Genomic DNA, 23090 nt, shown 5'->3' with positions numbered 1-23090 from the left:
TTATATGTTTTAAATATGATGTCTTTGCGAAATAAGTATGTTTATCGGTATGGGAATCGAATAGAGATCCAAACCCGCTGTCCTGAAACTGGTTTGCCGCTCACATGGAGCACGTAGGCTGCTTAAAATAATCCCCCACGACAGACCAACCCTTTGGATGCCTGTTATAACAAAAGAAAAATACATCCACAAACCCTGCATTCGTTGGAGTAAAATAAAAATCATGAACGTGGCTACAAACAAGCGATTGTCTGAACACTCGCAACAATCGGACAGACGTGGGGGAAAAAAATATTTTTTAAAAAAGAGCAGATATTCACTCCCAAATTCATTCAAGTGTGTGTGTATGTGTGCTTTTTCCATGCGGGACCATGAAACTGGTAGTCTGTCATTAAGCTTCGTAAGTAAAAACACCAAGAAAAATGGGCAAATCTTCGTTGATGGATCATTTCACAGATTGAATTAAGATTTCATGATGACATTTAGTTTAGCCAGGAAGGGCATTTTGTTTCAAAAAGGTCTTCAACTTTAACGCTGCTTTTGGGATATCAACCTATTTGCATACAGGCAAATTTGGGAACAACTTGAACAGGTTTACTGCCCGGGCCGTTGACTGTTGGGTTGTGTTTGAGATCTGATCTGTGTGCAGGTCCGGCTGTGGATGGTGGGATGTTGTTAGGGGGACAGAGGGGGACGAGGACAGATTATTAAGCGTGCGCACTGCAGGAATGTCTCCTTGCCTCTCGGCCACAAAACACACAGCGAGGTGTAATAGCAGCACCTGACCGCCAGATGGCAGTAAGGACCGATGGGCCTAACTCGAATAGAAACTCTTAACAGTAATTTTGCGGTGATGTACTGACAAAGCTAAGCTACAATATAGAGCAAACACAATATATAGATATATCACAAAAATAGGGACTAAGAGTACATTTGATTTAATTGTAAAAAAAAAAAGTAAGTTAAATGTGTGTAAATCTATGAGGACACTGGATGATGAGAATTTCTTTGTTTCAATATATTTATCTATAATCAGATGTAAAAGATGAGGAGAGTAAAAAGTACACCCATAACTCACAGACTTCACTGTAATATACACATTAATTGCCATATACATTATTTTTTTCATGTTAAAATACCTACATTCAAGTAATACAACACATTTCAGAACCCCGGTGCTTAGAGTGAAATGCCCAATCCTCCCACATAAAATAAAACATCTTTCAAACACACACATATGAACAGGTATAGTACCATACCATTCTTTCCAGTAAATCTGATGACTTAAAAACTGAAGAAAAAAAATCAGAAGATTAAGGGGTCATGAATTATTGTTTGCACCACAGTACGATTTAGTTTGATGTACAGCATGAGGATTTACAACAGTGGCACAAAAGAAAGACAATCATCGTGTAGATATCTGTTTGGTACAAAAAGATAATGAGAGGATATGTTTTGAGGGTATGTGAGGCAATAGGGGTAATTTATTATTGAGTATTGAGTTAAAGTGAGTAAGTGAAGCAGGGAAACCTTTCATTTCCCCCCGCCATTAAAGAGTTAATATCAACTACCTTTCCACAGGGCCTGGATGAGGTTGTCTGAGGAATGAACTGAGAAAAATAATCACAGGGGTACAGTAGCACCATTTGCGTCTAAACAAAAATACCTGCATAGACCCACACACACACTCATCTCATGCATGTGATAACACACGCAAGAAGCGTGCACAGATGGTACAGTATGCATACAGCTGACGAATGCACGGAGGAGCAAGAGCGAATATGTACCTGCTCTTAGTTGCAAGTGCGGGTGTGTGCAGGTGTGTGTGTGTGTGACAATATAAATGCTTATGCGTTCCCAATCAAATCTATCGCAGTCAAAGTCAAATTTCTAGATACAGTACATTACACGATTCACATCGATCCGAGGCGTGATCACAAAGTAAGAAGAGTAGGAAAAAACAGAATACATCTTCGATATTCCCTCGAGCAGTGATTCATGTAACACTGGCTTCTTAAGTAGCTCCCTTAATTTCCCGGAGGTTTATACACATTTATACACTTATATTAGCTTAGATGGGTAGCAAACATTGTGGTGAATTTTCTGACAGAGGGACAAAGAACGTCATAGTCAACACTTTCAACCTCTATCCATCCAGGGTGAACCTGGATCACATGAGGATAAAGGGGAAGTGAAAGGAGGCGATTAAGGACTTTTAGACTATGACAGCGTCTTCAAGAGTGCTGCTTTTGGCCTTCTCATTTAGTAAGGATGCGTTCCAGTTTGGGGTTGACGAAGGAAAAGCCAGCGAAGGCGGCCTGGTCCATGGAGTCGATGAGGTTCTTGTCGGCGTGGGAGAGACGAGGCTTCTCGCTCAGGAACTCCCGGTCAAAGTTGCTGCAGTCGCTGGGGGATTTCTGTCAGCGTGAGAGGGATTTCCGTTAGGTTCACGTCACAAAGCACTGTTACATAAAATCACTCTGATCAGCAAACAGGCTCGTACCACTTTGGGCTTGAAGGGGGGATCCACCTCTCTCTTCTCCAACGCTTCCCAGTTGATCGTCTTGAAGAAAGAGTGAGCACGGATGTTCCCTACCACGCCCAGCCTGCGACTGGGATCTCGCTCAAACAACTACCGAGAGAAGGGAGGTAACACGAGTTAACAACAACAAACATTTCAAAAGCAGGAACAGGGCTGATGAACATCGTACACGCTGCTGGTCTCACCTTCTCCAGCAGGTCCTTGGATTCCTTAGTGATCCACCGAGGGTAGTGAGGGACGTCCATCCTGATGGACTCAAACAGCTCATCCTCGTCGTCACCTTGAAAAGGCGACTGGCCAATGAGCATCTCGTACACAAGCACCCCAAAAGACCACCAGTCCACTGAGAAGGTGTACTTCTGCCCGAGGAGAATCTGGGAAACGCACAGGTTTGTGAGATGTCAGCAAGGAAAACACTGATATGAGTGATTATTGCTTTTATTGTAGCCTGATTGTGACTTAACTCTTCACATTTTTACAATTCTAAACCAAATCACAGTGTTTGCAGATTTGGCTCACCTCTGGGGCGATATAGTCTGGTGTCCCACAGAAGGTGGTGGCTCTGTCTTCTCCAAACACGTTCTCTTTACACATGCCAAAGTCAGCGATCTTTATGTGTCCGTCTCTGTTCAGCATCACGTTGTCCAGCTTCAGATCTCTGAAAATATGTAAATGAATGTGATTGTTTCTCTCTTTTGTGGCAGCAGCTGGCTGAACATAAACGTTACAGATTCCAGCACAGAGTGGTTGTCAGGCCGCACCTGTAGATTATTCCTTTGGAGTGGAGGAATTGCAGTCCCACGACTATCTCAGCACCATAGAACCTGTAATACAAAACATGTGAAACATATAACCTTTAAATAACATTCTGGCCCCTACATTGTGTGAAATAGCATTTACTGTTTCTCTCATAGTGGTTGACATGGAGTTCTGTGTACTTACGTGGCTCTGTTCAGATCAAATCGGCCCTTGTCTTGGATGTGGAACATTAGATCTCCTCCATTCAGGTACTCCATGACAAAGAACAGGTGCTCCTGGGAAAACAGTTGATGGTCAGCTCATGGTCAGAGATTGATATGAAATTGATATGACCCAATGGCAGTGAGAGAGAATGAGAGTGGAAAAAGGCCGCTAGAGGGGGGCGGCCTCTCAAAACCACCGTGCCACCCTCACATCACTCCCTGGTGGTCTAGTGGCTAGGATTCGGCGCTCTCACCGCCGCGGCCCGGGTTCGATTCCCGGTCAGGGAAAGAAGCTTTTTCCTACTTAGATCAGGTAAGCTGTTCACTCTGTGCGTATCCTTACTTTAGACTGGAATGTGGAGTAGAGATGTGTGAGAAAAGGGTTCTCCCACGCCAGCGCGAGGACTCTTTTTTCCACCATGGTGCATTCAACATCATCATCCATCAGAACTACGTCCTTCTTCAGCACCTTCACAGCAAAGTACTCGCCTTGTCCCTTCAGCTCCGCCAGCAGCACCTGGAAGAAAAAAGCAAGCAGGACGCCAAATGATTCATGTCCATTTTCATCTAATATGTTTTCCCACACACAACACTGCACTACAATGTAAAAGTATGTTCCAGTTTAAAAAAGTCTAAATATTTTGAGTACTCCTACTGCACAATGCACAACGTTTAGCATCGTTGGTCATCCAGGTTTGTGTCTACGCAGCCATTTTCCCTTTTGATTTAAGAGAGGTGATTTAAAGACGGGGGAACATGAAAGCACACCTTGCCAAAGCTGCCTTTGCCCAGCACCTTGTGGAACACCAAGTGATTCAAGGTGAGGTGTTTCTGTTGGCTGGGACTTGCCGGCAGGACGGGCCCTGGGCTCACAACGTCACTCGCTTTCCCATCGGCATCTGGTGAAAGACAGACAGAATGAATTCATACATTATCACGCATGCAAACTCATACAACAATGGGCAAAGATTTGAGGACGCAATGTGTGGCATTTCTGTATCAACAGCTAAGCCACATAGATTTTATTGGACCTTTAAAGGTAAAACGTGACTTTGTGCCTACATTACCACATCTTACCAGTAGAGTTTGCTGATGGACTTGGGACGACTTGGTAGATTCCAATATCTGCTGTGGCATTATCGTTCTTCTTCATAGATTTCTAGGGATTAAATGAGTGTGTTGAGACGCTGTTTATTTGTCACAGACTGAAATGACAAGAACACATTTTAATCCAGTATACATCAATTCAAAAGTATGAAGAAACTAACCTGGCTAACTTGAGTCAAAGCCTCTGCCAGAAGTTTCTGGTTGATGCCACACAGATTGGCCACTTTTTTCTGGCAGTAGCTATGCGTGTTCATGCCACAGTCTGGTCACAGGCGAGAAAGGCAGAAAAAACATTACAAAGTTAGAAATCATACAGGACACGTATCTTACGCATAAGAGAAGAGAAGCAACACTAAGATACTCGCCTTCACATTTCAGGCCCTGTTTGTAGAGGCCCCACAGCAGGCTGCCACAGTGGTCACAGAAAGTGGGGCTCTTGTAGTTGTGGGACTTGAAGCGATGTGGCATATCGATCTTGAAGCGCTCTTTCTGGAACTACACACAAAAATCCATTCAACCAAGAGACAAGGGCTCATCGCCACAACTGTTCTTCAAACTAAACTTCCAAATCTAAGCTTCCATTACAGAACATATGGAACATAAATGACACACATGTCATAGGTTAATTTGTAATAGTTAATATATATTATTATATATAGTAGTTATTATATATAATAGTTAAATTTGGATAATAATGACGTTTATTATACTAACAACGCAAATGATTGGTGTGTTTTTGTCTGTATGGTCGACCTAATTGTGCAGGGGAGCACAGCCATCTTCATGCGTCTGTGAAGGACATCCAAGTTTGCATCAGTGCGTTGCCTAGGGATAACCCGAGAGACTATGTCGTCATAGGAACGTAGCCTCTGGGGTCATTGTAGGCCGCAATGCTTTTATTTGGTCTGTGGCCCAAAATTTCAATATGGCCTGTAGGAACCTCCACAGATCCCAGAATAGGTGCTGTCTACAGGATCATAGCCTTTGATTTGGTAATTATCTTAGTTTGTGTTTGACTACTTGTTTTAAGAGGAAAAACATTTGATGGATCGTCTGTAACAAAATGTAGTGTTAGAAGTTAATATTGTAGAAGAGACAGAACTGGTGGCTCACCATAGTGTCTCGACTGTTGGCCGCTGTGCCCGTGCACTTGCCAATGATTATCTCGGTGCATCTCTTATGAATTGCTGCGTTGCATTCTGGGTAGAAATAAGTGACAAAATGTTGAGTTGATAGTTCAGTGAAATAAAACACTTGCAGAAAATGAATGAAGGCGATGTAACACTTACGTCTGCACTTGTAACCCTGCTTGTTGAGCCCCCTACATGGAAGAGAAGGGCATTAAAGGGCTGTAATCAATTATTTACATACAAGTAAAAATAATAAGACAAACAAATGAATGTTTCAAGGTTGTAAACACAACTGCAGCTAATGAGCAGCACATACATTTATGACACGGCAACATATTTCAGAATTATTGCACAGAAAAAAGAAGTAGGCAAGCTTCAGTCTTCTACTTGAGGAGCTTTACAGTAATTTGCCCTGAACCAGAGTAGCATCAGATAATGTGCACACTCTTGAAGCTCCAGTACTCTTGCAAAGGTCAGATTCAGGCTCTTCAGGTGTCTTTTACTTTCCAACTATATACTTTTTCTGATACCAGAAGAAGGAAAAACACTACCACTCATGACTCTACTTGTAAAATGTGTTGTTTGATTCACCAGGCCAGAGGGACATTACAGAGGAAGAATAGACGGGACAGTTCTTAACGAAAACCTGAATTAAGCCGAGGGCAATTGAGCGCGACGGCATTGGCTTCAGAGTGCAAAAGCTTTCACTAATTACTCCCAACACTCTGAAGACAAGCAGTGAAGAGCTATTTGTTAAGGTAACGACCTGGATGAATGATTTAGCTTAGCGGTGGCAGCTTTTGCCATCTTGGCGTCTCACCAGAGGAACTCTCTGCAGACGGAGCAGAAGGTGGGCTGGCCGAAGAAGGTGGCGCAGAACTCGTGGTTTTTGATGTTGTGAACTTTGGGTTGCTTGAAAGCTCCCCTCCGCCTGTTGAGGGTCATCACTCCATCCTCGGGGATGTCCTTCATCGATGCCTTAGAGGAAGCTGGAGGAGGGGAGGGGGAGAGATAAATTGCATATCCATCATCAGATATCAGAGCCTGTGTGCATTATTTTTATTAACAGCTCTATGTTGACAGCGGTGAACAGGAGAAAGGGGGGCTGCTAAATGGAGGCAGAACAAAGATAAATGCCTTCTGGGATAAGTGTCTCCTGGTGACACATGTCAGCAGGGTGGGAGGGGTCAGAGGTCAACCAGAGGAGGCAGAGAGAGAAACGTGAGAGAGGTAAACAAAGAGGGGACAAACTCTGTGTCAGGAGGGCGTCTGGGCGGGTAGCAAGGGGGGGCGACTGAAAAGAGGAGCAAAGGAAAGTGACAGGGAAATGAGGGAAGAGTGATGAGGTGAGGGAGATGAACCTGCTTCCGCTTTTGCCGTTGGAAGTGACAGATGTTTATGTCTGGACAGAGTTTGGGGGCAAGCCGTGCCAAAGCAGTGAGAGAGAGATGGAGAGAGAGGCTATTAGAGGGCTATTCACACGTTCCTAAAAATACTCCGGGCTGCTTTTGAGGAAACCTGTGGAGTGTGTGGGAGGAGGGAGCTGCAGGAAGCAGGAACAGCAGGCGCAGGCAAACCCTTTTTCTCCAGGCCTTCTCAAACCGCAAACAAAAGAGGCCTGACTGTGCCACTACACACACACACACACACACACACACCGAAACTGAATCACTCCAGTTTGTAAATATCTGTCTTTCCCACTCATGTTGGCAGCGACAGGGACTACACACTGATTTCCACGTCTGCAGTGTTGAGCTGGCCAACCTACACTACTCTGCTGCTCCTCTTTTGCATCTAAAGGATGAATGGTTATCGTATGTTTTTGAGGAGAGGCACTATGAATGATTTCTGGAATACAGCTGCTGACTGTTAATAAGTTATAAGCCAGGAATTCAACATCTACAAATGCCTTTTTTCATAACTTCACAGATGTGTCACTGTAATTCCTGACATGATAGAAAATCTGTAAAGTAAAGAAGATATACTCCATATTGTCACGCTTTAATAATGAAATTAAAGGCCTAATGTGTGTTTTCCATAATATAACTAACTAATGATACGCTATGTAAATGAAAGTTACGCCTTTTTGTCGTTCTTCTGTCAATCATTGGGTGGTTTTCAGTATCTCTTCTTGTTCGGAGCACAGCAAGTCCTCAGGCCAAATTCCTCTGCGTGACCTTGAAAGAATGCCACATAAGCTGCGTGGCCGCACCTGCAGTCAGCTGACGGGCTGAATATGAGACACGCTGACGGGCCAACCAGCACGCAGGTTCAACTGTGTCCTTTGGCGGAGGACAGGTTATTGGGATAAATATATCCAGAATAACACAACTCTTTGATGAGTTCTACCAGTCTACCTGAAAGAGTAGACGTAAAGACAATATAATGACTTCTCACTGCCAGTAGAGGGCGTTACATATCAACTGTGGTGCAGGGTGAGGACAGCTAAGTTCAACAGTGATTCCTCTGTGGGTGTACATAACAGAGGGGGCAACTGAGAGGGGGGAGGGGAATGTTCAGATATTACTGCTCAGTGACACTATGCAGCCCTCCCTGGTGGTCTAGTGGCTAGGATTCGGCGCTCTCACCGCCGCGGCCCGGGTTCGATTCCCGGGCAGGGAACATGGTTTTTGTGGAATATGCATGTAGAAATGCATCGAATTGCTGTTCTCCTCTAATTTCTTTCATAGACATGAGTGACATTTGAGGTAAATACGCTTTGACACCAAGAACTAAGTGGTGAGTAATAGGACACAGCTTTGTTTGTCTACTCTGGTTTTCTTCCTGCCACATACTATACGTCACACAGAGTCCTTAGTAATGTGTACATTACAGTATATCTGTGTACATGTATGGTTATTCTGCATCAGGCCATACAGACAGCATCAAATCAAATCAAGTATTAATTTTTACCTGCATCACTGTCTTCCAGGAAGAACTGCACAGCCATCTGGACTTTTCCAGAGGGATGCAGGTCCACCCAGAACTCAGTACGTCCTTGGTTCCGCGACTTCCTGCAGCGTTCCGCCAGCACAGACACGCCCACTGTAGCCTTGGCCAATGGCTCTTCGGCAGTCTGCATGAGCACCACCTCGATGACACGGCCCTCATAGATGTGTGCGTCGAAGGTTGACTTCCAGGCTGGAAACATGGTGGGCTTTTTCTGGACTAAGGTCTTTCCTCGCTCTGTGGAAGCAGAGTTGGATGAGCTTGGAGGATGAAAAGTTTGTCTTTTACTTTTGCTTCCTGCTCAGGAAGGCCACAGTGTGGTGCTGACTGCAGTGCAGTGGGAGAGATTTAGTGACATTTGAGGCTAGCAGTTTTGCTGTTAAAGCTGGACAGTCTCTCCGCTCATTATGTCGCTGCTCTGCAAGGTTAGATTATATGATATGTACATACCTGTGCTGATAGACTCTTTCATCTTGATGGCACAGATGGGAGGGGTAGTGAGGGGGGGCAGAGCTCCCACGTCATAAGCGTTGAAGGCGATGCGCAGGAAGGGTGCCATGGTGACGACTCACCTAGCCTATGAGCACAAAGACAGACTGAGCGCTAGAACATCACATAGTACATTTGTCTTGTAATTGCTCAAGGTCCGCACGTGGAAAGAGAAGGAAGAGAGTCGGCCACTAACAGGGTCCTCATACCGTAAACACAAGAGGAAGTAGAAGTTTCCAACACGAGACACAACTTTGGAAACTACCTGTCTCTAACAAGGCGGGAGAAGACACAGAAATCATTCCAGACTGGGTTTATAAAAGGAGGATGAGGGAACGATACAGAGGAAGAAGAGCAAAACACTGCAAAATACCAATGCTGACAACAGCCTTCCTTCCTAATTGTACAAATATATCTGTAATAAACGTGTGGTAGGTTTCCTTTGAAGCCATGAATCCATTGGCTTACAGGAAGGCTGGCTCTCATGCTTCCTCATTCTGTTGCATTTAGTTTCAGTCACAGATGTCCTCATAGAGAACCATCTGATCTAATCAAACTCGGTATAGGAACTATAGGACCCATGTATATCAAAAGGCAGCGGTTCGTGCAAGAACTATTCTGGAAAATGTACAGAGAACACTTTCTTGTCAAAGTGGAGAGGAAATTGTACACTGGAAGAAATAACTTGCTTCCCCCTTGCTTCAAGTGAAATTCTAAGGCTGGGGGTGGGGTGAGGTGGGGTGGGAAGAGTGGGGCAAGGGGGGGAAACAGGGGTGGAACGGGGGTGGGGGGGGTTCATAGCCCTCATTTAATTCCGAGGGCACAGAATTCCTTCAAGAATTTCCACAGAGTGACTTACATGAGCGTTTAAATCAATTAATCTCCACTCTTTTATCTGTACTCTCTTGCTCTATTAACATGAAGGTGGTTTAACACAGTGATTTGGAGACATAGGCGACAGGAATGCAGACGCCCGAGTTTTTTCTTTGTCTTCATGTTGCAGCTCACTCTGAAATCCTGGGTGACATAACAATTTCTGCTATTCGTAACACTCTCAAAGCATTCAGTCCTTTGTTTTTCTTTTTTTAAGTGATGGTTATCTGTTAAAAAAGGGGAAATACGTCACTGTGCTGACTGTGTTAACTGCACTGGCCTGTTATGGTGCTGCAATGACTCACTTAAACACAATTGTGACCTGTAGAAGCTGGCTTGTGATCTTACTGAGGCTTACTTTGATCCCCCCTGCGCTGACCAACAGGAAAAATTAAGATTTCCTGTGGAGCAACACAGTGGACTGCATAATGTGGGTAGCTTTACTGGGCCAGTGCGAGTCACACACTGCAACACATTCAAGCAATGTGGCGTTAAATCAAAGAGCTGGATTTCACATTTGGACACATAAACATAGAAGATGTGCATGTGTTCAATGTGTGTAGTATCCCAGACTGCGACTGAGGTTGAATTACTGGATAATGTGATATTCGGGAGTAATAGGATCACTGCGACGGTCACAAGTTAAATACAGCAAATAAAAAAGCATTTAGTAGAAGTAGAAGTAGAACAAATGAGGTTATAAATATGGGCAAAGGTGTTTGGTTATGATCAGTTCCAGTTCAGTGTGTAAGAGCTGACCTGCCCTTCACGCTTGACTTGCCTTCTTCCAAGTGTGTGTGTGTGTGTGTGTGTGTGTGTGTGTGTGTGTGTGTGTGTGTGTGTGTGTGTGTGTGTGTGTGTGTGTGTGTGTGTGTGTGTGTGTGTGTGTGTGCCCTTGTGAGTCATTTATGATGAAAAAGGAAACACTAAGTAGAGAATTGTAATTTTGTTTTCCCATTTTAACGATCCTGATTAAGTTTTGATTGTTGAACTATATCTTTTAGTAATGATAGTAACACTATTTCGCTTAATTTTTTAGCTCCTTACTCATTTGTTTGATTAAGTGTTTCAGCAAGAGGAGTGAGTAAGCATAAACCTGTCTGCTGGCCTGAGAATGAGACGTTCCTGCTCTGTTGTAGCCTCTAACTGACCCAGACATTTTAATACTCCCAAATAAGCAACTCTTTCTGATTGAAGTCAAGAGGGTTGAGCAACTGTCCTCATAGTGCCTACACACACGCATACTACATCCATGCACACACCCACACAAAACCTATATTAATTCAGGCCACAGAGCTTTCAGACATACAAAAATATAGTGTTTTTCCAGTTCATATATCATTTTCTCTCAACTTCACACACAGACCCACTGAAACTTATACAGTACACACACACGCACACACACTCACACACAGACATTAGTTCATACAAAAAGGGAGCCTTGTTTCCCCAGAGAGAGTGGAAAAAATGAGCACATGCATTTGGGGAAGGGGAGGGCAGAGGAAGGGAGGGAGAGAGCAGGAAAGAAAAGAGATAGACAACCGGCTGGAAAGCAGGCGGGCGGACACTAGAAGAAATCGGACTCAACGGCGGAACCAGACTTCGGTGCGCCTCGACCAGATCTAGACACAGTGACTGGACACAAGTCCGACTGGAGAGAGGGAGAGAGAGTGAAAGAGAGAGCGATTTAGTTACTCTCTCGAGTTAAGTCTTCAGCCTTTGTCCTGGAATGAAAAGACTGCTAAATACCAGTGCACAAGTACTCATAACACTAACACTAACTGGAATGAGGCACAGTTTCGGGAAAAACATGACAAGTGCATAGTAGCAAGCGAGGAGGAAGAACATGCCATGGAATGCCACAAGAGTCCCAATGACTACAAATCCCATCAAAATAATCAGAAATGAACCCCTATACCATAGTGCCACAGGACCAGGAAGGGTAGGCTAGGTGAGTGATAGTCTAAAATTCGAAAGAGAATAGTGACAGCCGCAGACAAGTCCTGAAACTGCTGAGTCTTGACTGTATGTTGAAACAAAGATGAAGTGAAAGGCCACGTGCTGCAGGGGTCATAGCCAGCAGGTTTTTATCGGGCATCGGGCGGCTTGCGACGTTCAGTTAACAGAAGGGAACAGAACGATGCACTGCAAAAACCCATGTCACTGCGTCTATTCCTGGCACTTATTGGTGCCGTGAGTTTGTCTCGCTGAACAAGGCGGCGAGCATCAGGAGCGTGGGCAGATAGTTCACTGAGGCTATATGTGGCGCAGATACTGCTTATGAGGTGAAAGCGGCGGTATCTCACAGTGAAGGCTCCTATAGATGGTGCAATTTAGGGTGTGAGACTGTGCAGTATCAAGGTTGGTGCTTGAGTGACGAACACATGATCAGCCATCTGCGGACCACCGTTTCTGACTAAAGACTCAAAGTTTTTCCCGTTTGTCAACCCTCTTGGACGTCCAGTTTTCACCTCCATAAATAAAAAAAACATGCGTCAGGTTAACGCTCTGCCATTGACTTTGAGCAAGGCATTGAGCTGTAGACCTGATGCTGTGGCTCTGACTCCACACTGCTCACACACAGTACTTCCAATGTGTGAAATGTACAGGATGGATTTCTCCCTCTGATCGGAAAATGTGGAAATCCCACAAACAAAGAAACAGAGATGAAGGTATGTGCCTGTCTACAGGTTGTTGTCAAAGTTCAGCTGAGTAACGCAGCCTGTTCGTCAAAGGTTTGGTATGCAATGCATTGGTAGAAATGTCATTCAATGGCAGCCAAACAGGTCGAGCTGGTTTGGGTTCTCCTGTATGCAGGCCTGAGCAAGCACAAGGACTATTACACAGACTGTACGGACAACAGAGTTCCCCGAACGCAATAAACAAGATTCCCGCCCAACCTACTGACAACAGAAACTGTGCTACAAGCAGTGGAAATCCCAGAATGAATGAGAACTTTAATGATCCCCTTGGGGAAGTTCTTCTTATTTAATGGCATGTAGGGTCACCAACAGAACAGCGAAAGGAGTCAGTGTGTTTCTTATTGGTTCGTTATTTCTGCAGTGGGAATGTTTTAGAGAGCCCAGGCTGGCTAGACAGAGTTAACTCTTGACCTAACTAGGCCACTCTCTTGTTGCAAGCTTAAAACAGAGGAATGTTTACGTACAACTAAGTGTGCCCTCTGTCCAGTAAGACTAGGGGCTGTTTGGTTTAAGTATATACCAACACCCACAACAACGACAGGCTTTGGAAATCATGTCAGGTTCTGTGACAGTGTGAGACCTGAAGAGATGAAAACTGGCAGGACAAGATGTTATGAAAGGAGGGAAAATAAATTCAACCTGTTCTGATCATTTAGTCATTCTTTATAATTGCTAGGTATATCTATCAAGTGAAATCCTGAAGTTTATTGAGTCTTGCAGTTATGTCTGTCCTCACGGAATTCAGAAATAATTTATACTGTTTAAGAAACATTGTGACCTCTGCAAACTAAAACAAATCCAAACTTGTCACAAATTGGAGTTGCCAGTTGTTATAAGATATCGCAAATAAAAACTGCCATGACAACACCACTTTTTCAGAAGTAATCAACTTTCTAACTGCTGCCTTGATGGTGTTGTCAAGCAAAACCAGGAAGGTTTTGACACGTTCCCTTTGAAGGCACAATACTGTCAGTAAGACAAAGGCGTATCTGACATTTCTGCTGCTGGATTTCCGTGAATCCCTGACACATCCAGTTGTATTTCCTTGTGACCATACTGTGTGTTCTGAGTGCACTGCTGTCACATTTTGCACTACATGATACATCTTAAAGCTAAAGGTAAATGTGTTCATATGTGTTATTTACAGTCTTCTGAGACATGTTGTAGCATATTTTTCCCCTACACTTTATCCTTACACAGCTATAATCCATAAAGGCACAGTGGAATGCTGAATATTGTTCTTGGATATGTAGTTTACTGTTCACCGGTTTCACCTGAAACACGACACACACAATACAACACCTTAATCAAAGCGTATTCATAAAAGTAGACAGACATAGCCTTATCCCATAAATCACAACTAAATACATGCCTGTCGCACAACATTTGGAGATGTCATGTATTTCATAAAGTTCAACATAATGCTGTCCTCTTTCCTTTGTCCTCTCCATGTGCATTTGAGAGCTTCTTCAAAGCACTTCGCATTCCACAAACAATGACAGAGAAAGTGAGGGCGACTCAGAAACACACAGGTCCAGCAGTGAGTCAGAGCGGGCTTGGCAGATGGAGCCGTGCGGCTACCGGCCTAGTAATTAAAGCTGAACAAACACACCTCATGCGATTATCATGAACCTGAACAAGCATTGTCATAGCCAGACGGGCCGCCTATGCACCTAAAGCTAATAACCTACTGTGTGGTTGTGAGCGTAAACATCTATTGCATGAAACCTTGATTTTATTCCTTTGTCTACAAGGGATAAAAGCTCTTTGCACTGGAAATTTTACTGGTATGGAAAGAGATGGAACTGACTACTTATTCATCTATTAAACAGCTATCTGTAACAAAAATGTTACTTTGACAACAACTGACAGCAGAAGAGCCATTTTTTTGATGTGATACGACTACAGCCAAGCTCCACAGCCACAAAAAAACTCACAACTTTGACAGACAAACTCATGCAAATGCGTAACGTAATTCTCCTTCAGTTCGTAATCAAACTGTGGTGGATTGATGAGAAACAAATCTTTCTTTCAGGAGCAAACCCTCTTCTACTAAGACACCCTGGTATGTGTTATTACCACATTAACTCAGTTGCACGAGTGAAATTGTGAAAACACGCACACACCCTAATAACCTTGAACAAAGCAACCTTTAATGGATTTAAGTGCCAAACTTGCTAGGGAAAAAAATCAAAGCCTTCCTTTCTTTCACTAACACTGGTTAATGTCTAACCTTCCTCCACACACACGCACGCACGCACGCACGCACGCACGCACGCACACACACACACAGATACAGGTAATGTCAACTCATAGCATACTACACCCATACAATATGCTCATATGCTATATGTGAGCACACTCTATACAGAAAATATATCATAATGTATTAAATCAACAGATTTTGGTTCTCTCTCTCTTTGGTTTACACACACACACACAAGCAGACACACATGCACGCACGCACGCACGCACGCACACACGCACGCACACACACACACGCAAGCTTTGAAATAGAATAAGAGTTGAGGTTGCTGGTTCAAGGTCAGACGTTGATGGATGGCAGATATGATACACTTTTTCAAGTAAATATTAATTGCTAATTCTACCTTGCATCTCGAATTGACCTCATGCCAAACAAGGATAGCAGTTACTGCCAACAGGCAAATCACAGACAGTCAAAACATCAGACTCCTCCATACACACGTTCCATTCTTTTATCAAACAACTGCAGGTTGAACTTCTTGAGAACTCGCTAGCTCACTGGCACTGCTTCAAACCTGCCATACTTGCTGGCAACAAGAAAAGAGTGAGTGTGTGTTTGTGCGCGTGCAGTGGTGGGGGAAGAGTGTGTTCCCTCCTTGTGCATTAAGAGTGGTGTCCATTTCTGCCCTGCTCACAGTTCACAAAGCCTGGACATACAAAATAGCATTTGATCATGCAGCGCCAAGCAAGGTAGCATCGTGTGGGCAGTGTGTCTTTGTGAGAGAGAGACACATGGAGAGAGAGAGAGTAGTGAATGAGGTAACTAACGTGCCAATCTACTATCACCCACATCAATAATGGAAACCAGTGCTGGTTCAGCAAATTTGTGCCAATTACCCGCATGTGAACAACAAACAACAAAAGCAAGGTGTTTCAGTTTCGGGTCATGTGTATAAATAGAAGTGTGTTTCATATTTCACATGTAAAACAAAGTTTATGAAGAATTTCATTGATTTTATGCTGATCCAAATTCAGATTAAGAATTTGTTAATTCAGCTAATCTCCAGGGGAAATTGATTCTATTGCAGTTGCTTGACTCCTCAGAAATGAAATAAGGAAAGGAAAGCAACACCAATCTCAACATTATACTCAAAGAACCTTTAACAAAACAAATACTGAAAGGTGGCATATAAAATCGAAAGAATTCATACCTGCCTACACACAGCCAGTGTAATATGGGTCTATCTTTCCTGCGTGTGTGTGTGGTTCTATCTAGAGGTTGGCAATGTATGCAGAGCTCTTCAGTGGGCAGATGTCACAACCGTGTGTTCCAATCAGCTCACAATGCCACAAGCGAATATTTACACACCAGTAACTGCACCTATTGCAGGCAGATAGAGTTACCAGGTCCCACAAAGCTGCACTGGCCCCAGAAGAAAACAACAGGATGCACAGGCCTGACACAATCGTTTTGCAAGCAATGGAAGGAATATTTCGAAACAGGATAGTGTGCTTTGTGTACCGTACCTGTCGAGCTAACATGTCAACTCTGTGGGTTTAGAGGGAGTTGTTTGAAGTAAGATAATTGTGATTAAAAACAGGCACTGATAACCCATCCATAATCCAAATACCATTAAAAATTTAATTCAAGTGACAATGAGATGCTACTCGTGTCAGTAAACATAACATGACTTGTAGAAGAAGAGCTGTAGTGTTCGTCCTGAGGCGGGGAAGGAACTTGGCAATTCCATGGACTTTGGTCACCACTAAGGAAGACAATACAAAACTGCGTTGTCTGGCGCTGCTCTGGCCTAAGTTAGAGCATGGCGAGCAGAGTGGTGTTGTCGTTGTCGCTCATCACCTGTATTGTTCTGATAATGGCCGTGACAATGACGACTTTCTGTTGAACCAGAACACAAAGCGGTGATGAAATCTAGGAATCCTTGCAAAGACAATCCACCAAAACTCACCTTTGATAAGAAAGGATTTGGTTCTTACTCACACATTATAGGACATAGGGATTTGTATGTGCATGGAATACCTACCTTTACTGACGTTTAAGGTCTTTCTGTTTAACATTTTAATGCAGTGGTTCTCAAACTGCCTGACTTGAATACCACATCGGAGCAAAGCAAAACAATGAAGTAACATCTTGCCAACATGACAACATCTCAGAAAAACGCTTTAGATCACGCTGAGTCATGATTCAATTAAATCCTAGTCATATTTCATTGCGTAACTATTGAATTGTTTTGATTCCCTTGTTTTCCAGTCCGCTGTTGTGCTTACCATAGAGCCATACAAGTGCAACTGGTGGTACACGTCCCACATTTTGAGAACCACTGTATTAATTGACATTTGTGCCAACTTGCATGACTACAGGCTCCCTATAACAACAAAGAGGCTGTGCTTGGAGAGAGTAACTAAAGCTGAAGTTTGCTGAGGGAAACACACTTGTTTAAGATGGCACAGAAAGTTCGTTTTGTCGATAGCTTGTATTATGATATATCCCCATTTTATTAACCACCATAAAACCTTGTCTCTCCTCTTGTTCGGGCTTACACACTTGGCTTAAAGCAGTTATAAAAACAAACACACACACACACACACACACACACACACACTCTCTCTCTGGCTTTCCGGGAAACTTGTGTCACAGCCGGACCTGCTTTTGAACTCGATGAAACGAAACATGGCTTACATAACTAAGCGCGAACACACGGCGACAGTGAGAGAGACATTGTGCGACGGAGCCGAACTTCAGCGACACTGAGCCCGCTGCCTCCGCCGACGTTTGCACCGAAGCTTCGCGGGTTCGAAGCCGAAGCCGAAGCCGGGCCGCTTAGCGCGCTTTCTACTCCGTGGAAGTCCCCCCGCTGTCAGACACCACGTTTGTTTGATCCCGAACAAGTTTGACTCGTATAAGCTAAGACTTAGACTCACCTTTTCCGGGATACTGGAGAGTGTGTCGGTGTTGGTGTTCGTGGCGAGTTTGTGCCGGCTTTTGATTTGTACAGCGCAATTTCCGCGAAGGTCCACTTTAAGAGTGTGTGGGTCTTTGGTTTAAGGAAGTGTGGAAGAAGTCTCTCTCTCTCTCTCTCTCTCTCTCTCTCTCTCTCTCTCTCTCTCTCTCTCTCTCTCTCTCTCTCTCTCTCTCTCTCTCTCTCTCTCTCTCTCTCTCTCCGCACACACACACACATGCAGGGGTGAGGAGGAGTGAATGTCTGACGTCAACCAGGTAAAACCCTAAAGACACACGCACGCGTCCTTGTGTTGTCATTTTCCATCCATTACACTGCAATGACTGACACAGTAGTGGAAACTTTGATCGATTGATTAATCGATGTGCATCACTGTAATGTTACTCTGTGTTGTTTGTAAATCTACCCAGGTACACCTTGCACTGTTCCGGCTTCCTTTAAGAAATTAATATAATGACGTAGAGAAACTGCGTAACATAAAGAAGAGAAGTCATCAACCAAGACATAAAAAATGTAAAGTAAAGTATCGGAAAATGTTCATCTTGCCACCTTGTCATCTTTCTTGCTATGGTTAAAAAAACTAAGTAAAATGTCAGAACAATACTGCATAAAACAAAAAAAGAGATAACTGCTTGGAATTATTTGGCGGTTGCAAAATAAATGGCTGACAGTCTCAGTGTTATCTACACCAGAATCTTTTCATGTGTATCGAGTGTTTCCTTTACTCATATGAATGCTCTCATGCAAAATAGGGAAGTGGGTCTGAGTCACAGTTTTTCTTGTTCCTTATAGTAGTAGACTTTGAAGGAGGGTTCAGTAGACTGCCTCTACCGCTGTCTCCTTCTCTCTCCCTCCCTCACACACAGACACACACAGAGCACAGCAGAGTCAGTGGGCTGGTCTCAGCCATGTTATTTACATATTGGCCCTACCCACAGTACCTCCACACTCAAAGTCCCTCTCCTCACCCACACCAGGCAGAGGTCCACGTGGTGCTGACTCATCAGCCCTCACTCTCTACCACTATAAGAGAATGCACTGGTAAATTTAGACAGATTGTCTCAGCCCCGAAAGGACTATTTATGGCTGTCCAAAACCTATGACAGTGTCAGAGAGAATAGGTGATGTGAGCTGAATGCTGATTCAGGTCCCTGAGTCAGAGGAGTTACCTCATCAACATCATAAAGACATGAAGCTCAAGACTGTGGACAAAAGAAAAACCTCCCCAACAGAGAAACACATTGTGCAGCAAATTATATTCATTAGTTTAGTCACGTCAGTCTGAACACCAAACAATACTTTGGATCGGTAACAAAGAAAAGCATTCCATACTGAGATCATGCTTACAGGTGTAACTGAAAGCTCCTTACGCACACACAATGAAGCTGCAGTAAATCTTCAAATCACATGATTGGAAACTTGACACTTCCCATGTTTTTCACTTCCTGGAAAAAGTTTGTCTTCAGCAGTGACCTCATGCTGCATAAGTAGGTGTAAATGAAAATTCCACCCAGTGAAACCATCGCAGATTGTCCTACACAGCCTCCCTCTGCCTGTGCTCCTCCCATCAAATGAAACTGTCTCTCTAGTCCCCAACTGATATCCAGTGGGTTTGGAATGTTGAGTGACCTCTCCCGTTGTTATTTCCCTCCCAGTGTTCAGTTTCAGCAGGAAACATATCAAGTTAGAGAGACATTTCCATTTCACAAGGACTTGAGTGAAACACAAGATCTCCTAAACGTCAGTAGGCGATCGTGGCAGAGTCTGAGCTGGATTCACCGGTGATGGTTTAAACTGCTGTCCCCATTTCCACTCAGAAGAAGAAGAGATTAAGGTCAAAGAGATGCATTTATGTCTCATTACACAAGTTGCTTTGCAAGTCCTTTCAACACTTCAAATGATGTCCCTCTGCTATATGGGAAGTGAGAAGTGACTCACTTCGTTTCTCCACAGAATGTATTAATTCATTTTGTTAGTACCGGTGACCTAATCAGAAAAGAATATGCCTGAAGGTTGCTGGCTCAATGTCTGAAGGTGAAACCACTTTATACAGAATCAACGTCAATTAACGTGTATCTGAGCGGGACATCCGGGTAGCTACGTTGTTGGGAGGGCCATTTTGCCATCCCAGCAGAGCCAGGGCAAACATCAGCGTGAGTAATGAGGGGAAACATGGGAGGGATGAAAAAATGATCCCAAAAAACGATGGAAATAGTCCTTTCATCAAGAGACAGAGACTAAATCTGCCTTCCTCTGTCTGTCCTCGATTCTCTCTTCTTCACCTCTCGGGTCTCTATTCTCCTTTCACTCTGCCTTGTTCCTCTCGTACACATGTTTTCATGTTGCAAACTAGACGATGGCAGGCATGTTCTTTGACACAGAGTAGTTACGCATGAGCATTCAATAGTTTCAATCATTCAAACAGCCTTGAGGTAAACCAGACAGGTTTTCTGGCCGAAAATAGGTCTGCTAGGCGACAGGACACTGGTAACACACTGGATTAGAGGGGGTTGGTTATCTCTGAAACGAGTGTAATCTTCATTTTCCTGCACTGCCAAAGCAACCTTCCTCTCAAATTGTGATAAAAAAATGATGCGACTGACTATATTGAGATCCGTACAAGAGCAAAGATCAAAGATAGTGATACTTCATCTCACCTCAGCGTTTGGTCAGGTGTGTCCTATCTTCAAATGGAAAAACATTTTAGATGACAGCATGGAAAGTTACTAACCTGCCTCCCTGTGGGATCTCGTATCAATGCAGCCATGGAAGAACAGTGCTATTGACTAAAGTATCACTGCAAGGATCAAGAATTGTAATTCGAACATGGATTTCTTTGTGTTTACCCATTTACTCCGCTTAAATCCTGAATAAGCGTTTTCTTTTTTGTAGTTTATCTTCAGCCTCCTGCATGTGAACGTGAGACTTTCCAAGAATGAACAAGGGGGGCGGCGTCCTTTCCTATTTTTAGAAGTCCTCCCTTCTTACTTTATGCAGAGACAACAGAAATGGAAGGCTATCAATTGGAGGACTTTCCGCATCTCTGGTTCCCTGCACTGTGCTAAGGGACAGATGTGTGTGTTTGTCTGTGTGTGTTCGGTGGTTCGGGACTGTATGCTCCCAACATGCTCCATCCAGTCAGGCCGAAATGTAGATGGAGGCTGTCTCATGGAGGCTGAGCAACTTTCCCTCCTTTCATCGCCGTTCTTTTCTTCTATTCTAACTTGGTTGTGGGTCATCGACACTCCAGGGATCAAGTATCTGGAGCAATCCTGATTTCCCTACTTTTTTGTTTTGCCTACTTTCTGACTGACATTCCATCACTTCATCTCTATTCATACGCATGGAGGGGACCTTTTCGCCCTGCATCTCTGTATCCGATATCACGGCCCTCAGCAAACCCCTCCTCACTGTTTTCCGCTGTTCCCCCTTTATTCTTGATACCTTTATAAACACCCGCCTGCAATTATTAATGAGCAAATCAAACGCCACTTTGGAATTTTAAAGTGAGCTGTGTCGGCCACTTTTCTTTGCTCTCACATTGGACCTTGCACGCTCTGGTTCACTTTGTGCTCATGAATACTGCAGCCATTGAAAAAAGAAATGGGTCAAAATGTTTTATGTTGTATCTCTGTCTTTAATTATTTATTATTTCTGGTTCGCTGTTTGGTTGAACTAATTAACTTATCTGACGTGGCTCACATTACCCGGCAGTCTCATCTTTGTTGGAAAGTGAAAAGACTGGAGGAAACAAGTAGCACTATTCAAGGCCTGGATTGGCAGTGCGTGGAAGTTACATTTCATAATTGGCAAAGGTACACACAACATAGATACATACTCCCTCTGGGTTTATCATTAACAAATAGTTTCACCTAAAATTGGATGTACTCCCTTGGGCCAGTCTGTGTAGTTTATGTTGGAATAAAGTGGTGGGATGCATCTTGTGCCAAATTATGTCTATATTTTTACCCAGCATGACTGATGTACAATTAATAGCCTCACCATTACTTCCTATTCGCAGTGGGAGCATCCTACTCATGTGAAAGAACTCTTATAGAGGCTGACAAGAGGCGCTGAAGCCCATGGACATTAGATTGTTACATGCTGAGGAACACTGGTAATACTGGTTATTGCACAATAGCAACTATGATTTTCTGAGTATCTCTCCACCTAACCAGGGCTTGTTTTTGTCTAATAAAGTCATCAAATCATCAAACATCAAAGCACTTCCTTTAAATTGAATTCTATGTCATTGATTTTCAGAGTCAAGTGTCTAGTGTATGAAACTGCCAATTCATTGTGGGTAATAATGTTTCCTGGGCTACTTAATCAGACAGATTAAGCTTGGGACAATGACACCCACAACAACATGAATCATCTTGTTCTCTCTCTCTCTCTCTCTCTCTCTCTCTCTCTCTCACTCTGTAAGAGGCAAAACATTTGTTCAGTACGAAACAGATACTGAGTATTGAACTGACTACAGGTTTTCTTGAAGCATTCCCATTGCCACATTTGTAATCTGCTGCATCGTCTTTGTTTCCCCTGCATCTTGGAGCTGTGCAAAAGGAAGTCAACATGGTGCTGTGATGTACTGCTGCCTCCTGCTGGACAAAAAAATGACTTGTCAGTGGAAATACAGCAGCAGCAGGAATGTTGCAGATTTATTTCAGTCCAATGCAGCACCACTGCAATAAACCCAATTAATGACTTCTGGATAAAACAAAACTAATAATTATTCAGCAAAGTAGCAACGTGACTTCATCACAGTAACAAACTGAACCGGACTGAGCAGCACACTTTAATCACAATAAAAACTTTTGCTCCGTTTAGCATCAGGTACTTTAGTTGGGAATTTGTGTTTTTAGTTTCTTCTTGTCACTCTAAGTCAAAGAGTCAGACTCAAAGTCGGAGTATAAACATAGACAAATATTGACGACTCGATTAATAGTTTAAGTGTATTTTAATCAATGGCGATCGCCTCTTACTCCAACAAGTGCTGCAAAGAAAGCCGTTAAACTGATGTAGTGGAACCTGCTGTGCGGGTATGGATGGAAGAATGTGTTTGTGTTATTACACCCGCCCACTGTTCCATTTAGGAACAAGTTTTTGATCACGAGCCAAGTTGAACGCTACTGTGGAGACAGAGCAAA

The 23090-nt window shown here is 43.5% G+C and overlaps 1 protein-coding gene and 2 non-coding genes across 3 annotated transcripts; 2 read left to right on the top strand and 1 right to left on the bottom strand.

Moving 5' to 3' along the window:
• Nucleotides 1–1345: 1345 nt before the first annotated feature.
• On the bottom strand, nt 1346–18060 carry LOC143005284 (protein kinase C delta type-like). The gene is made up of 17 exons (XM_076156594.1): nt 17903–18060; nt 9141–9267; nt 8655–8927; nt 6562–6730; nt 5901–5932; nt 5725–5810; nt 4977–5106; nt 4773–4873; nt 4582–4663; nt 4273–4403; nt 3848–4021; nt 3485–3576; nt 3304–3366; nt 3062–3200; nt 2728–2916; nt 2504–2632; nt 1346–2417 (listed from the first exon to the last, which is right to left on the bottom strand). Exons 2-17 carry the CDS (start codon nt 9247–9249, stop codon nt 2259–2261), a joined length of 2058 nt encoding a protein of 685 aa, XP_076012709.1. The 5' UTR covers nt 9250–9267; nt 17903–18060; the 3' UTR covers nt 1346–2258.
• trnae-cuc (transfer RNA glutamic acid (anticodon CUC)) lies at nt 3721–3792 on the top strand. The gene has a single exon. It is a non-coding gene; the product is annotated as a tRNA-Glu (tRNA).
• On the top strand, nt 8292–8363 carry trnae-cuc (transfer RNA glutamic acid (anticodon CUC)). The gene has a single exon. It is a non-coding gene; the product is annotated as a tRNA-Glu (tRNA).
• Nucleotides 18061–23090: the final 5030 nt, after the last annotated feature.

Source organism: Genypterus blacodes, unplaced genomic scaffold (assembly GCF_046128005.1).
Source record: "Genypterus blacodes isolate CSIRO-AG114 ecotype Tasmania unplaced genomic scaffold, CSIRO-AGI_Gbla_v1 ptg000070l_1, whole genome shotgun sequence".
NCBI classification, from domain to species: Eukaryota; Metazoa; Chordata; class Actinopteri; order Ophidiiformes; family Ophidiidae; genus Genypterus; species Genypterus blacodes.
Note: the sequence above shows the minus strand (reverse complement) of the source record. Positions and strands in the feature narration are given on the sequence as shown.

What these genes read in the sequence shown, in the direction of transcription:
- LOC143005284 (XM_076156594.1), bottom strand. Translation starts at nt 9,249, where the DNA reads ATGGCACCCTTCCTGCGCATCGCCTTCAACGCTTATGACGTGGGAGCT. An exon ending in CCAACAGTCGAGACACTATG is followed by an intron (nt 5,107 to 5,724) that starts GTGAGCCACCAG and finishes TTTTGTGTGTAG; the next exon opens with TTCCAGAAAGAGCGCTTCAA. An exon ending in ACAGGGCCTGAAATGTGAAG is followed by an intron (nt 4,874 to 4,976) that starts GCGAGTATCTTA and finishes GCCTGTGACCAG; the next exon opens with ACTGTGGCATGAACACGCAT.